General features: G+C 33.6%; 1 protein-coding gene and 1 long non-coding RNA gene across 7 annotated transcripts in view; one reads left to right on the top strand and one right to left on the bottom strand.

Annotated features, from left to right (window-relative positions):
• Positions 1-16,253, top strand: part of RSF1 (remodeling and spacing factor 1) — a 215,829-nt gene that overhangs the window by 153,356 nt on the left and 46,220 nt on the right. For 5 of the 6 annotated variants that reach the window (XM_037840800.1, XM_037840802.1, XM_037840803.1 and 2 more), the window contains 4 exons: positions 8,490-10,261; positions 12,074-12,280; positions 14,105-14,209; positions 15,288-15,367. In XM_037840800.1, the coding sequence (XP_037696728.1) occupies positions 8,490-10,261; positions 12,074-12,280; positions 14,105-14,209; positions 15,288-15,367 (2,164 nt within the window). The remainder of the gene's footprint in view (positions 1-8,489; positions 10,262-12,073; positions 12,281-14,104; positions 14,210-15,287; positions 15,368-16,253) is intronic. The other variant, XM_037840801.1, reaches the window with a different exon arrangement.
• On the bottom strand, positions 6,262-15,480 carry LOC119538076. The gene is made up of 3 exons (XR_005217508.1): positions 15,271-15,480; positions 14,229-14,350; positions 6,262-6,414 (listed from the first exon to the last, which is right to left on the bottom strand). It is a non-coding gene; the product is annotated as an uncharacterized LOC119538076 (long non-coding RNA).

Genomic DNA, 16,253 nt, shown 5'->3' with positions numbered 1-16,253 from the left:
TCCTGGAAGATCACAGCTGAGAAGATGGGCCCGCTCGGAAAACCCAGGGATGCTACGTCAATGCCGGTGGTTTGTGGGTCAGTGACAGAGTGGGTCTGGGGCAGAACTGAAATGAAGGCTTAGAGTCTTGCAGCGGCCTTGAATCTCCGGGAACACCCAGGAGGTTTGAATATTAAAGCGGCCCTGCCTCCCTGACCACCCAGACACATGCACCACGTTCGGGGCAGACAGCTCCAACAACAAACCCAAACTGAGTTCACCAACTGAACCCCACAAAAATCATTTCCCCACACACCACAGAGACAGAGTTGGGGAGAACTGACTTGAGGGGTATACGTGACTCACAGACGCCATCTGCTGGTTAGTTGGAGAAAGTGTACGCCACCAACTTGTATTTCTGAAAAATTAGATTGGTATTTTTTTTTTTCACAACTTGAAAGAACCCTGTCAAACAAAGCAAATGCCAAGAGGCCAAAAACAACAGAAAATCTTAATGCACATGATAAAACCAGACGATATGGAGAACCCGATCCCAAACACTGAAATCAGAATATCAGAAGAGACACAATACTTGGCACAGTTAATCAAACGATCACAATTGAGCAACGAAAACATGGCACAGGATATAAAAGACATGAAGAAGACCATGGAACAGGATAAAAGGGACATAAAGAAGACCCTAGAAGAGCATAAAGAAGAAATTGGAAGATTAAATAAAAAAATAGAAGATCTTATGGAAATAGAAGAAACTGTTGGCCAAATTAAAAAGACTCTGGATACTCATAATTCAAGATTAGAGGAAGTTGAACAACGACTCAGTGTCCTAGAGGTCCACAGAACAGAAAATGAAAGAAGAAAAGAAAGAATGGAGAAAAAAATTGAAAAAATTGAAAAACATCTTAGGGATACGATAGATAAAATAAAACGTCCAAATTTAAGGCTCATTGGTGTCCCAGAAGGGGAAGAGAAGGGTAGAAGTCTAGAAGGAGTATTCAAAGAAATTGTTGGGGACAATTTCCCCAACCTTCTACACAATATAAATACACAAAGCATAAATGCCCAGCGAACTCCAAATAGAAAAATAAACCCACTACGAGGCATATTCTGATCAGACTCTCAAATACTGAAGAGAAGGAGCAAGTTCTGAAAGCAGCAAGAGAAAAGCAATTCACCACATACAAAGGAAACAACATAAGACTTAAGTTGTGACTACTCAGAGGCCACCATGGAAGTGAGAAGGCAGTGGCATGACATATTTAAAACTCTGAGAGAGAAAAATTTCCAACCAAGAATACTTTATCCAGCAAAACTCTCCTTCAAATTTGAGGGAGAGCTTAAATTTTCCACAGACAAACAAATGCTGAGAGAGTTTGCCAATAAAAGACCTGCCCTACTTCAAATACTAAAGGGAGCCTTACTGACAGAGAAACAAAGAAAGGAGAAAGAGATATAGAGAATTTTAACAGACATATATAGAACCTTTCATCCCAAATCACCAGGACACTCATTTTTCTCTAGTGATCATGGATCTCTCTCCAGAATGGACCATACGCTGGGACATAAAACAAGCCTTAAAAAAAAAAAAAAAAATTTGAACATATTCAAAGCACAATCTCTGACCACAATGGAATACAAATAGAAGTCAATAATTTTTGAATTGTAACTCCACTATTTACTTCCTACATGATATAAAATACACAAACTCTAATGACAAATCAGTGGTTTTGAACTCAGTGTAAAATATGTAATTTTTGACAACTATATAAAGGTGGGGGAATGGAGGAGTATAGGTACATAATTTATGTGTCCTATTGAAATTAAGTTGGTATCAAAGAAAAACAAGATTGTTATGGATTTAAGAGTTTAATTTTAAGCCCCATAGTAAACACAAAGAAATTATCAGAGAATATGACCATAGAGATGAAAAGTATAATATGGGTTAAGAGAAATGGGGGAAGGGACAATGGGGAGTTAAGAAATGAGTGTAGGGTTTCTGTTTGAGGTGAAGGGAAATTTCTAGTAATGGATGGTGGGAAGGTGATAGCATTACAACATTCTAAATGTGATTAATCCCACTAATAGAATGCCAGGGAGGGGGTGGAATGGGAAGATTTAGGCTGTATATATGTTTCCACAATTGAGAAAAAAAAAAACAGACAGTCTGAATAGATGACAATTGAATGCCAAGGATGACCCTGGATGGGATCTGAGGATGGAGGGCAGGAGGCTCAAAGGGACACAGTTGAGACATAAGGAAAAGGAAATATACAATGTAAGCTTTGTATCGTTGTTGAATCTCTTGTACTTCTTAGCTGTGCTTAATGGGATTGCATAGAAGAATGTTCTTGTTCATGGGAATTGTATATGTGAATTATAATGTTTGTTCAAGGATGTGTGCAGCTGGCTTTCATATGTTCAGAAGACAGAGCAATAGATGATGGATGATAGATAGTGAGAAAGGGAGGGAGGGAGGGAGGGAAAGAAATAATGGTCTGACAACATGTTAAAGTTAGTGGCTCGGGTTATCGGGGGGGGTCATGGAATGCTGGAGTTGTTTATGGGGTTTGTATTGTTTTTGCAACTGTTCCTATAACTTTGAATTTATTTCAAAATAAAATGTAAAAAAAAAATAAGGGGAGACAGACAATAAACAAGAATAGCAAATAATATATGTAGTAAATTAGATGTAGATAAGCTATGGAGGGAAAATAATTTTGTAAAAGATAAAGGGTGTCGTTTTAGGTTGAGGGGCTAGAAAAGGGTTCTGAAAAGGTGACACTTAAAAAAAACCTAAAGAAGATGAGAAAGCAAATCATGCAGCCAACCTGAGGCAAAACATTTTTTAACATTTTTTAACATGCTTGCTGTAGAAATTTGGGAAGTTGTAAAGCAAAAATAAAAATTATTATCCTGTGACCAATAAGCAACACTGCTGTTGTGATCTATTGTGATTCTATGATCTGTTTCTTTCTAATCTTTATATTAGGCATGGTTGCTTATTTATTTATTATTATTGAGATTATATGTTAAATCTAGTTTTATGTCCTTTTTGCGCTTAGCATTCTTCCATGAGAATTTTCCCATGTTTTGAAACTTCTTTAAAAAAGAAAGTATAAAGCAAGCACTCAGTAAATATTTGTTATTGAATGGTTGTACTACCACTACCAGTGTATGGGCATATTCCTTTCACCATACTCTTAGAAGCTTTGAAAATTACTGCTAGATAAAAACTTTGTTGATTGGTTGGATTTGAAATCTCATTGCTTTTTAAATTTTAATTCCTTTGATTACTAATGGAGTTTGAACATTTCATCCCTAAATGTCTGTTCATATCCTTGACCCATTTTCTTTGGAGATTTTTAGTTTTTTCTTATATTTTAAATGGTCTCTTAAGTGCATTTATTAATTCTTCTTAAAGGCAATGTACCTTAGCATCTCCTTTAAATATGTCATGTCTGTGCCTAATTCTTGTTTTGTAAGTTGGTCAGATAAACTTTGAAGTATTTTTAATTAAGCAGATTTACATTATACATAAAAAGATTTTCTGTTGATAAAAGCTACATCTTAAAATATTGATGTTATTTATCAACATTTAGACTAGAGTTTATTGACATTTCAGTTCATTCAGCTTGGTCAGCAGATGTTTAAGTGCCTTACTGCAGGTGAATATTACACGATTAATAGTTCATAGACTAGTAGGGCAGATAGATTTGTAAATAAACAATTGTAATTATGTAATAATTGCATAAGAGAATATTTAAAGCAGTATGCAAAAGCAGGAAAAGGAGTAGTTAATTCTTTGTAGAATACGAATTGGATAAAACCATGAAAAGTAGTGACATTTAAACTGGCTTTGAAGCATGTAATATTTTGCCATTGATTATGATAACTAATAATACTAATGTCAGTCAACATTGAGTGTTTACTGTGTGCCACTTGTGCTAAGTAATATGTAGTATTGCATGAAATCATTAACAGCCTTAAGATAATCGTTTTTGATGTTGGGAAACTGAGGAATGGGGAGGTAGAAAAGAATGGAAATGGCTTTTTAGGCAGAGTTTTTACAAGTTAGGGAAAAAAACATGATGGCAGCTTTGGGAAACATTGAATTTTTTTGACATGGATAAAGATTGTAGTAAAAGAAGGGGCCATGGCTCACTTCCTGTTCAAAGTTCCATGTTAATTGTAGTGTTTGAACAAACTGACTGTAGAAGTTATATTGTTCAGAAAATATAGATCCTATACCAAATAAACATCTCTTTCCTTGGTGTCACATGGAAACTGAAGTTTGAACACTGCCAGTTTTTTTTTAACAGTTGCTGTATGTGTTAATGATATTCATACCTGCCGAGCTCTAGCTCTGAGTTTCAGGCATCACACAGATACCCAATGTTCCAGAGACCAATCAGGTTATAGATTAAGGGATCAACATCTCAGAGTTTGGGATAGCCATTACAATTCAGGAATAGATTTGACTGCTGTAAGAGCTTACAATCTAGGGACCATTACAATAATCATTTCCCTGTTAGGCTGTGCTCTAAGATTTAATTCTGAGTTTACACATTGTAGTTAGTCCATATTGGTGAGGCATTATAGTGTTTGCCTTGGTTTCTGGCGTACTTCACTCAGCATGTTGTCTACTTGATCTGTTCACCTCATTAGGTGTCACACAGCTTCACTCCTTCTCGTAGTTGATCAATATTCCATTCTATGCATACACCACAGTTCACCATTCTGTTCCTCAAATCAGTGTACCCTTAGGCCACCTACACCCATTGCAAATCATGAATACTTTTGAAGACGATTGTATAACAATGTTATAGTGACAGTGTGATTGTGAAAACCTTGTGGATCACACTCCCTTTATCCAGTGTATGGATGGATGAGTAGATAAATGGGGACAAAACCTAAATGAAAAATAGGGTAGGGGGGTGTTATTTGGGTGTTCTTTTTTTATTTTTATTTTTTATTCTGATTCTGATTCTTTCTGGTGTAAGGAATGTTCAAAAATGGATTGGGGTGATGACTGCATAGCTATGGGATGGTCCTGTGAACAGCTGATTGTACGCCGTGGATGACTGTACGGTGTGTGAATATCTCTAAATAAAACTGAATTTTTAAAAGGGGGGGACAGATAATGAATAATAACAATAATAGTAACTTACAAGTAGTGTGATAAGTGAACAGCTTTTTTTTTTTTTTTTAACATCCTGATAGCATAAACTTTAGGTAGATATTTTTATTCCATTTTTAAAGAGTTTAGAGTAAAGAGACTTTTAAAAGGTTAAGATTATTTTCCCAAGATCTCACAGATTGTCAGTGTGGATGCAGGTGCAATGAGAGCTTAGAGGTTTGTCTTAATTTATCATTGTCTTAATTTCTATGAAATAGTTCACATAAACAGAAAATAGTACAACACTTGTATACTGATTTACAAATCCAAAATTTGCTTTGGATTTTTTAAAAAAATATTATAATAACAATTAATACTATCTTGCTCTACATTCTCTATCCTATTTCCCTTCTCTTCTTTTCCAGAAGCAACCACAATCCTAGGAATTTTTCCTATGCTAATGTTTACAGTTTTGCTACATATGTACATAGCCACATCAACATTTAGCATTTTTGTGTGTTTTATACCTTTTCTGTGAACAGTATCATGCTGTACCTGTCCTTTCGCAGCCTGCTTTATTCGTCATTCTGTTTTTGAGATGTATCCTTACTGATTCATGTAAATCTGTTTCTTTCATTTTAATTGCTGTCTAGTGGCTATTTATCTTTTCTCCCATTTAATAAATATTTAGGTTATTTTCAGTTTTTCACTTTTACAGCAATGCTGCATCAAATATTTATGTATATCTTTCTGCATAGTTGTATATAAATATTCTCTGGAAGTAGAATTGCTGAATTATAAAGTGTGTTTCTTCAGACTTTAGAGCAGATATTTCCAAATGGCTGTTAAAAATGTTTATGCTAATTTACACTCTCACAAAAGGTATGTAAAATTTGAGCCAGAGTCTGAAACCAGAGGCTATTTTTAAATTTATCACCTTATCTTAGAAGAAGAGGACTATAGAAAGAAACCAAAACCTCTATAGGGGTTAATTAACCCTTTATCACTCAACAGATGACAAGTCCAAAATATATTTAGTGGATGTATAAATTTTGGTGAATATGGAAAAGAAGCAGTAGGTAGCAAAAGTGAAAGGAAAACTCACAGAAAGGATTGCATTCATCTGCATGTTCATTCAAACAGGGTTTTTATTTTTTATTTTTTTCTTGTAATAAGAAGTCAAGTGGTAAGTAGTCCAGTTCTAGTACAGCAACTCCACGAAGCCATCAAGGACCCTTCCTAGTCTGTCATACTTAGCAAATGGTTTTGGTTACTTGGCTCCAGGTATTGTGTGCCCAACTCTGGGGATAAAGAAGGGGAAAGGGCAAAAGGCATGGGTCAGCCAAATCTGTAAGTCTCACCCAGTAGACTTCTCATACATATCACTAGCCATACTGGATCACATGACTCTTAGATGCAGTGCTTCTGGGGGAGGTGAGTGCCCTTCTGAACAAAATCAGAGTCCTGTTAGTAAGAAATTAAAAAAGAGATACTGGATAGGAAACTAGCAGTATTCTCTACTCTGTTAACATATGTAGAACATCCAATAATATTTCATTACACACTGCTTCTGGCTGGGGTGGTTGGGAAAGCCAAAGATAAGTGATCAATAAATATTTGTTGAGTAAATGAATGAATCTGCTTTAAAAACTTACAATAGATAGCACTTCTATTGAATCACCAGTCGTGAATCTAATGTATTCCTCATTTAATTTTGCCATATTGTTACTCAATCATAGTCAATTCAAATAACTAAAGATAACCTCCTCACTCTCCTCTTCCAAAGAGAAACATGTGATTTTACTTTGGGTCACAATGAGATCCTGATATGCCTTCTGAACCATAAACATGTCAAAGATATATTAAATAGTGTCCAGTAAACTCTTATTAGGTTGAAGTTACTTTGAAAGATTGTAATCTATGTATTTTAACTGTTAATCAAGATTTTTATTTAACCTGACACCCTAACCAATCTCAGTGAATGAGAATTTACTAAAATTATTTTATCAGTGGGGAAAGGAAGACATACAAATTAGATAATCACTGTTATCTCTTTAAAAATATTCTTAGCAGCTAATAGACACCAAATCACTGACAGTGTAAAGAAGGAAGAATAATACTGATATTCTAATCTAAGGCTCTGAATGCTTATAAATGATTCTAGAACTTTTTGTTTGCAACATGGTTGAAAATTAGAAAATGGTGATTTGTAATAAAAACATTCTTTCTTTTAAAGAAATACTCAGGTCTCTTGTTTAAAAAAAAAAAAAAGTCCTACTTCAGTGTCCTCACTTCTATACATTCCATTTTTATTCTCATGAAATATATTGTAACTCTGGTTTATCACCTTGACAAAAATCTGTTCAACATTGTAAAAATTAATTCCTATCTTGGTAGACCTTTGTTTAGAATTGAGGTTTTTCAGTATGGTAAGGGTGGGGTGAAGGTGTGGAAAATGTAGGTAAAATTAGTATTGAATGAATTCTGAAAACACTCTATTCGAATTCTCTAAACACAAATTTACAGCATCTGTTCAATCTCTGTAAGATCATCCAGAGATTTACTAAATATGGCTTTTGTTACGTATATTTAAATCTACACAATTAGGCATTCCATAACAGGTGAAAACATATAGCCAATAAGGTATAAAAAGGAATTGACAGATAAACCTAAAAATTTATTAACTTAAAATGTTCACTAATGACATTTGACAAATTGTATTACAGCCACACTGAAGAATGTTATATAATTATTAAGTGCTAATGTTTTAATGAAAAAAATGAGACAACATGATATCAACTTTTGAGGAAGAAATACACAAAACTTGAAGGAAGTAACCCAAAATAATGTATACCTCCAAGTAGGTTTATGGACAATTTTTTTTCTCTTCTCTATTTTTCATTTTCTGTGCTGAATTATTACTTTTCTAAAATGAATGCAACAAAACATACATTTTCCCAATAAATTATAATGTTACATTAGTAAAATGAAGTGCTCAATGACTTGCAAAGAAGAACAGTTGTCTTTTTTTTTTTAAAAGATAGTGTTTTGGAAATGCTTTAGGTAGTATTTTCAGTTCATGTTTTTTGAGACATCATTTGGGTTTGAATAATTATTTGAATTGTGAAGATACTTTATTCCATAAGGAGAACTGAAGCTAAAAGTATAAAGCAGAAACCTGAGACTTTCTAAATAACAGTTTTCCTAATGTCTAGAAGTTATGCTTCAGGTTTTTGTCATTTTCTCCATTGTCAAATACTATAACATGCCCAATGACAAAAGCCATCTCTCAAGAAACTTCAAGTGGAAATATATATTATATTAAGCCTTTCATATTTTATGACCTTCATGTAATTAAGCTTTTTCTGATTTTTAGAGGAACAAAAGGAAAATGAAAAGATGAAAGTTGAAGAGCAGCCAGTAGATTCAGAAAATCTTTCTACGCCCAATATTCTAGAAGAGACTACTGTGAAAACAGAAAAAGAAGATGAAAAGGAACTTGTGAAACTGCCAGTGACAGTGAAACTAGAAAAACCTTTGCCAGAATGTGAGGGAAAGAAGATCATCAAAGAAGAAAGTGATTCCTTCAAGGAAAATGTCAAACCCGTTAAGGTTGAAGTGAAGGAATGTAGAGTAGACCCTAAGGATATCAAAAGCAACATAGAGAAGTTTGTGGCACAGGAGCCTGAGAGGCTGGAATTTGGTGGCAATGTCAAGTCTTCTCAAGAAATTACTGAAAAATCTACTGAAGAAACCGAGAAACTTAAAAATGACCAGCAAGCTAAGATACCACTAAAAAAGCGAGAAATTAAACTGAGTGATGATTTTGACAGTCCACTCAAAGGGCCTTTGTGTAAATCAATTACTCCAACGAAAGAGTTTTTGAAAGATGAAATAAAACAAGAAGAAGAGTCTTGTAAAAGGATCTCTACAATCACTACTTTGGGCCTTGAAGGGAAACAACTAGTAAATGGAGAAGTTGGTGATGAAAAAGTAACTCCAAATTTTAAGACAGAACAAATAGAGACAAGATTTTATGATACAAAGGAATACAGCTGTAGCCCCTCTAAGGGAAAAAATGGCATCATGGAAGGAAATGGAGCAGAGTCCTTAAATTCTGTCATAACAAGTATAAAAATAGGTGAGCATGAAAAGGAAGTGGTCCCTGTAGAGAAAGAGAGAGATAGTTCAGTCTCAGTCACAGAGACCCAAAGTAAGAAAGGGCAGAAAGAGGAATCTGATCCTTCAGAAATGGAAACCTCTGTGGAGACTTCTGAGATGGCAAAACACCTCTGTTTAAAAACGGCTTTAGCTACCACCGAATCCTGTACCATAAAAGCTGAAGAGAAGTCTCCCAAATGTAAGAAGGATAAGCGCCCACCACTCTTAGAATGTCTTGAAAAGTTAGAGAAGTCGAAAAAGACTTTCCTTGAAAAGGACACACAAAGATTGAGTCCAATACCAGAAGAACTTCCAAAGAATACTCTAGAATCGGAAAAGCCAGGCTCTCCCAAGGCAGCAGAAACTTCACCGTTTAATATGACTAGTTTCTGTGAGAAACTAGCCTCAGAAAAAGGAATGGTAGAGTATCAGAGCACAAGTTCTACTGAAGATCAGTTCCTGGAAAAAAGAGATTCAGAAATTCTAAAAGAGGATGCTGAGTCCATGCAAATGGAAATGGATAATCTGGATAATGCCCACTCCTCTGGCATAGATGATCTTTCTGAGACAAAGGACTCTATGCAGAAAAGCAAATTTAAATATAAGTTGATTCCTGAAGAAGAAAGCACTGCCTCAGAAAATGCAGAGATAACCTCTGAAAGGCAGAAAGAGGGTATCAAATTAACAATTAGGATATCCAGTCGGAAGAAGCAGCCAGATTCTCCATCAAAAATAGCAGAACCAGAAACAAAGCAAGAGAAGACTGAGAAGGAAGAAGAGAAAGCAAATGTGGGTCGAACTTTAAGAAGATCCCCAAGAATATCTAGACCCACAGCGAAAGTGGCTGAGATCAGAGATCAGAAAGCTGAGAAAAAAAGAGGGGAAGCAGAAGATGAAGTGGAAGAAGAGTCAGCAGCTTTGCAAAAAACAGACAAAAAAGAAAATTTGAAAAAACCAGAAAAGGATACAAATTCTAAAGTAAGCAAGGTAAAACTTACACTCTGAGTTTTATTTTTTAATTAGAAATATTTGACTCTGAATTGTTTTTATAGCTCTTTGTTTTGGCTAAAACATAGTCATTCAAAGATAACTTTTAAAAGTATCTTTCTATATCTAAGACATCTTTTCTCAGTAGTTATCTCCAGATATCAAATTTCAGACTGTATAGTCTTATTACCTTTTAATTTTTTAAATGGAAATTTTAGACTGTATAATCTTGAATTTGTTTTTTAATATACTTGTCATGTTTTAACTGTATAGGAATACATTCTTCTTACAAACTATTCAAGTAATACCCAAGTTGTAATATAAAAAAATGAAAATATCCCATAAACATTATTAACAGTTTGGAGAACATATCTTTCCAGTCCTTTTTCCATGCATTCATGTGTATGTACATAAACATTTACTCACTCATTAAAAAAATAAATCAGATCAAATATGGCCATTTTTCTATAATTTTTTACACTTCACAATGTGTCTCTGAATTCTTTCCATGTCAGTAGATATAGTCTACCTTTGTTTATTAATGACCACGTACTTCTTCCATAATGTGGATGTACCTCAGTTGATTTAACCACTCCCTTATTGATTGACATTTAGGTTGTTTCCAATTTTTCACTATTACAGGAAGTGCTGCATTGAAGATCCTTTTGGACATGAGTGAGTATTTCTTTAGAATAGACTCCTAGAATTGGAATTGCTGGGTCAAGGGGCATGTGTATTTTAAGTTTTGATAGCTATTACCACAATGCCCTCCAAAAAAGGCCCCATTAATGGACAGTGAACCCTCTCTTTACCATTATATGAGAGTGTCTATTTTCCCCATTTTAATAATTACTCTTAGAATCCAGAATTCTTTCTGTGCCCCTCTTATCTTAAGACAGCAAGTCTTTGGCGAGTCTATGGTAGTTTATTATAATTAAATTTAACTAAATTATAATTAAAAGTGCTATTTTTGTTTTTTAATTTATTTAAATGATCAGCTTGTTCTTCATTGCAAGCGATCCTTTCTTCCTTGAACTTACTGGAATTTTAATTATTTACTTTAAAAAATGTTTCATCTTTTTTCTGTTGTTAGAGTCATTTTATCCTTTGCTGGGGACTTACAGTATAGAAATTAACTGAAATAGAAATCAAAAGAGTATGAAACCAGGCAACAAAAGCATTTTATAATTTTGTAAAATTATTCTCTGAATAATATATTTTTTAGTTTTGTCAGGATTTTTATATGCAGTTCTGAACCATTTAAAATTTTTAAACTCATCTCTAATAGTAGGATTTAAAATTTTGCATAACAATTTATGAGACTATAGTCAATGCTCTGTTACAGAGCTTTTAAAATATACATGGCCTTTGACCCAGAATCCTCTTCGAGGAATTTATCCTAACCACAGAGGTATATGTAAAAATTTGTATTTACAAGGATATACTGCTTATGAAAGTGAAAAAAATGGGAAACAACTATCTAAATGTCTAATGGGGGATTAGATTAACATATTATACAGTCATTTACAGTGATGTCAGAATATTTTATCACTGGGACAGGTATTTGTAAAACAGAATGTACATTATCCCATTGTTTTCAAAAAACAAATACATACAAAAAAGAGTGGAAAGATATACCAAAATTTAATACTAGGTATATCTGGTGATGAGCTTATAATAATTTTCATTTTCTTCTGTGTATATTGGCTAAATATTTGAATGTGGATATGTAAAACTTCTGTAATCAGGAGAGGTTTTTCTACAAAAATAATTCTTTCTCAAATTATCCCCATTTTTAAAATTTTGTACAAGGTAAAATCCAAAGGCAAAGTTCGATGGACTGGTTCTAGAACACGTGGCAGGTGGAAATACTCCAGCAATGATGAAAGTGAAGGGTCTGACAGTGAGAAATCATCTGCAGTTTCAGAAGAGGAAGAAGAAAAGGAAAGTGAAGAGGCCATCCCAGCAGATGATGATGAACCATGCAAAAAATGTGGCCTTCCAAACCATCCTGAACTAGTACGTACCTGACCTAAATGAATAATGTTCATATTACATGCATGCTACAGTTTCCCAGAGCAGCCTGACTCTTTTGTTTTTAATTGTGATTTGAATTTTAGTTCTGCAGAGCTTGGTCTACTACAAAATAACCATTATTTCTATTTCTCAAATAATAATTCAAAGGGAGACCAAGGATCAGGATTGTGCTTTCATTCTACCTGGTTTATATATTAACTATCTACTTAAGAAGCCTGCATCCTTAATCTCTTCTCACAGTTTGACAAATTTATTTAAATTGCTTTATGTTGTTCTTTTTCATTAAATTTTTGTTAACAATATTTCTGAAATGACAGCTTTAAATAAGTTAGGCTTGAAAGCCTTATTGCCTTCCTGTAAAAACATATAAGTCAAGTAGCAGTTTACTAGGGTTTTAAATTTTAACAGGCAATTCTGGAAAAAAAAAAAGAGAGAGAATTATAGCCCAGAAATATGCAGAAGAATAGTAACATATTTATGTGACATTTTCTTATACAGGAAGCACATTCTTCAAAAGTGGCCTAAATCAGGAAAGTCAGTTCTTAACTTGTCTGTGTGACTTGCAGTTCATAAATACTTTCTAAAGAATTATTGAAGAAACACCTGTATTACGCCCAATTTTATGTAACTATTCTGTTCTTTTGAATAGATTTGACTTTAAAGGTAAACTCCAACTATTAAGTAGAAAGAAATATAAAGAAAGGTGCTTCCACATGGGTACAAAAGCCAAATTGAGGGAGATTCTACAAAATATATGACCAGTGTTCTTCAAAACCATCAAGGTCTTTAAAAACAAGGAAAGATTAAGAAACTGTTACAAATCAGAGGAGAGTAAGGAGACATGGTGATTAAATGCAGTGTGATATCCTAGATTGGATCCTGGAATTAAAAAAAGGACATTAGTGGGAAAAGTGGTAAAATCTCAATAACATCTGTAGTTTATAGTATTATACCAGTATTAATTTCTTAGTTTTGATATATATACCATAGTTCTATAAAATCTTAATATTAGTGTTATACAATCTGCATTTCTTCTATCTAAAATTATTTCAAAATAAAAGGTTTTCTAGTAAAAAAAAACACAAAAACCCTGTGTGTCTCACAATATAGTGTTTTTTAAAAGCCAAAGAAATAAAAAACATATAAGCTCTATATTTACCTTAAAACTGATACACACATACAAGAAAATATTCATGACTGCACCATTTTAAGTTTAGAGACTTAGTCATCTTAAGTAACAACAAAATATCAACTTTAAAACTAATTGTTATTATCCTTTGTATTTAAACCTGTTACCCTTTGTATTTAAGTCCTGACTATAGTTCTATTCCGTTTATATTATACTTTAGTCCCTTCCTCATTTGAATCTACATGATAAAGGAACCATGAGTGTTTCTTACAGATAGATAATTGAAATACTATTTAAAGTAAAAATGTATTTTTAAAATTCTGTGGTAGGATAGGATATAATATTTAAGCTATAAAACTCTGTTATAAAGAGTATGTTGTTATATCCCTAATGGCACACTGTAAGGATTTCAATTCTGTCTCAGGAAGGACTTGCTGGTTTTCACCAAATTTTGGAGCTTCACATTTTCTTAGTTTATTTGTGTGAGTGGGTGTGTGTTTAATTTTTAAAGATGGCATGACAGATCCCTTATTTCAGAGGTTTTTTTTAATTATGCTTTGTATAAAGAGTGTCTTGTAGTATAGTAATAAGAATTATTGAAGTATCCTTATTTTAACTTGAGTCATTGAATTTTAGTCAAAGGGTTGGGTTGACATTAATCTGTTGTTTATTTTCAGATTCTTCTGTGTGACTCTTGTGACAGTGGATACCACACTGCCTGCCTCCGTCCTCCTCTGATGATCATCCCTGATGGAGAATGGTTTTGCCCCCCTTGCCAACATGTATGACCCAACAACTCACCTCTGTTTTTCTCGACCAAGTTGTTCTTGATTTCATGTTCATAGTAATACTTCTTGGCAGCCACCAAACATCTTTGATCTTCAAAGCAATTTGTAAATGGCATTTACCTCTTGTTTAGATATCTGTAAAATCAGAAGCAGGAAAAAGCTGCCTTTTAATAATATCTTTTAGGTTTTTTGTTTTTTTCCCAAAGCAATTCTCAGAAGCCCTCTGTGATTTGTAATACTATAATCTCCAGTTTATTTTTTGTTGTATTTGTTATTAACACAAACAGCCCCAAATTTAGATAGAAGGGAAGAAGTCTCTTCCTGTTATTTATCTCCTTGTTTCATCCTCTTTTTCATTTCTATATACATTCTTTCGGTCAGCAGTTTCATAAATGGTATTATCTGGGTTAGGAGAAATATGGATTATATTTCTCTTATGATTCAGCTCAATTTCTTTTAAAAGCTGAAGAACAGGATGTGTCTGTGCCACTGTGCCCATGCAATACTTTCTCTAAGCCAAATCTTCCATGCCAATTGTTTTTTTTAATGATGGATTTTATGCATTTCTCAGTAAAGTGAACTTAACCCAGTTTTATCAAGTATATTTTTCAGCTCTGTTTTGACCCAGTAACCATGTGGCATAGTTTATTAAATATTTTTCCATTTTTTCTTAAAAATAGTTAAATGTCACCATTATATTTTATTGTTCATATAATTTTCTTTAAAAATGTCTTGGGATACTTCTCTTAAAATTGCGATTGTGGTGTATATATACATGTTAAACCAAATGCTATTTTAAATCTTACCAGCTGGATGGGCAAAGAATGTGGTTTTCTTTGGTAAGGCTATAAGTTTCTCTGATGTGTGCTTTATTTCAAAAATATTTTGCCTATTTCAGTTCAGTGGATGCTAAGGCACCTCTTTATTTAAACAGAAGGAAAAGTTTTATTATAAAGCCCCTTCTCAGCTCTAATTGCAAAATATTCATGAGCTTAACATGCAAGGCATAAGTGATTGTGGAAAGGTGTTTTCTCAAAAGGAAAAATTACACTCACCTATGTTGCTCCTTCAGAAACTGCTATGTGAGAAATTAGAAGAACAGTTGCAGGATTTGGATGTTGCCTTAAAGAAGAAGGAACGTGCTGAACGAAGGTATTGCAATATATGTGTCAGCATTAACATTTGCTTGGGTATTTGACAGTGAAATTGTCTTGCAATACAGATTAATTAACCCATCTAAATAGTGGGGTTGGTTTGTGGACCAAATCTGGCCTCCTGTTTTTTTTTTGTATGGCCCATGAAATAAGAATGCTTTTACATTTTTAAATAGTTGGGGGAAAAATCAAAACAATACTATTTCATGAAAATTATGACATTTAAATTTTATTTCCATAAAGAAAATTTTACTGGAATACAGCCATGCTTTATTCATTTATCTATTGTCTGTGCCTATTATGTGCCACAATGGCAGAGTTAAATAGTTGTAAAAGCAGCTATTAATAACTGCTAAGCCTAAAATATTTAGTATGTGTCCCTTTATAAGAAAAGTTTGCCAACCCCTGATCTAAAGTATTTATCAGAAACTACTCCAAATAAATACCGACGTAAGTATTGTGGACATTATATACCTATCTATCTAAGTATTGTAGAAAATACAAGAAACTATAAGAACTGGTCACAATTTAGTTACCCATGTTATCTATTTGGGTGGACAGAATCAACACAGGTGAAATAAAGAGCATTTAAATGCTGAACTCTGTCCTCCTGTGCTCCCTTTTCAGTATACCATTTCAATGTGATCTAAAGCCATTGGAGAAGGCCTTTTTGAGGAGGTTAGACTGGAATAGGGCCTAATCTTTTAAAAGGTGTTCAAAATCAAGATAATAAATTTATATTTATTTGTACTCTTTGAATAACCTATTAAGTAAAGCATTTACTCACAACTACTGTGTTACCAAGTGAAGAGAAAAGATGAGTAAGGCAGAGTTCTTGCTTACATGGAACTCAGGTTCTGAGAGAGAATACAGATGTATGAAAC

Source organism: Choloepus didactylus, chromosome 6 (genome assembly GCF_015220235.1).
Source record: "Choloepus didactylus isolate mChoDid1 chromosome 6, mChoDid1.pri, whole genome shotgun sequence".
NCBI lineage: Eukaryota > Metazoa > Chordata > Mammalia > Pilosa > Megalonychidae > Choloepus > Choloepus didactylus.
This window is presented reverse-complemented; position numbering and strand designations above follow the sequence as displayed.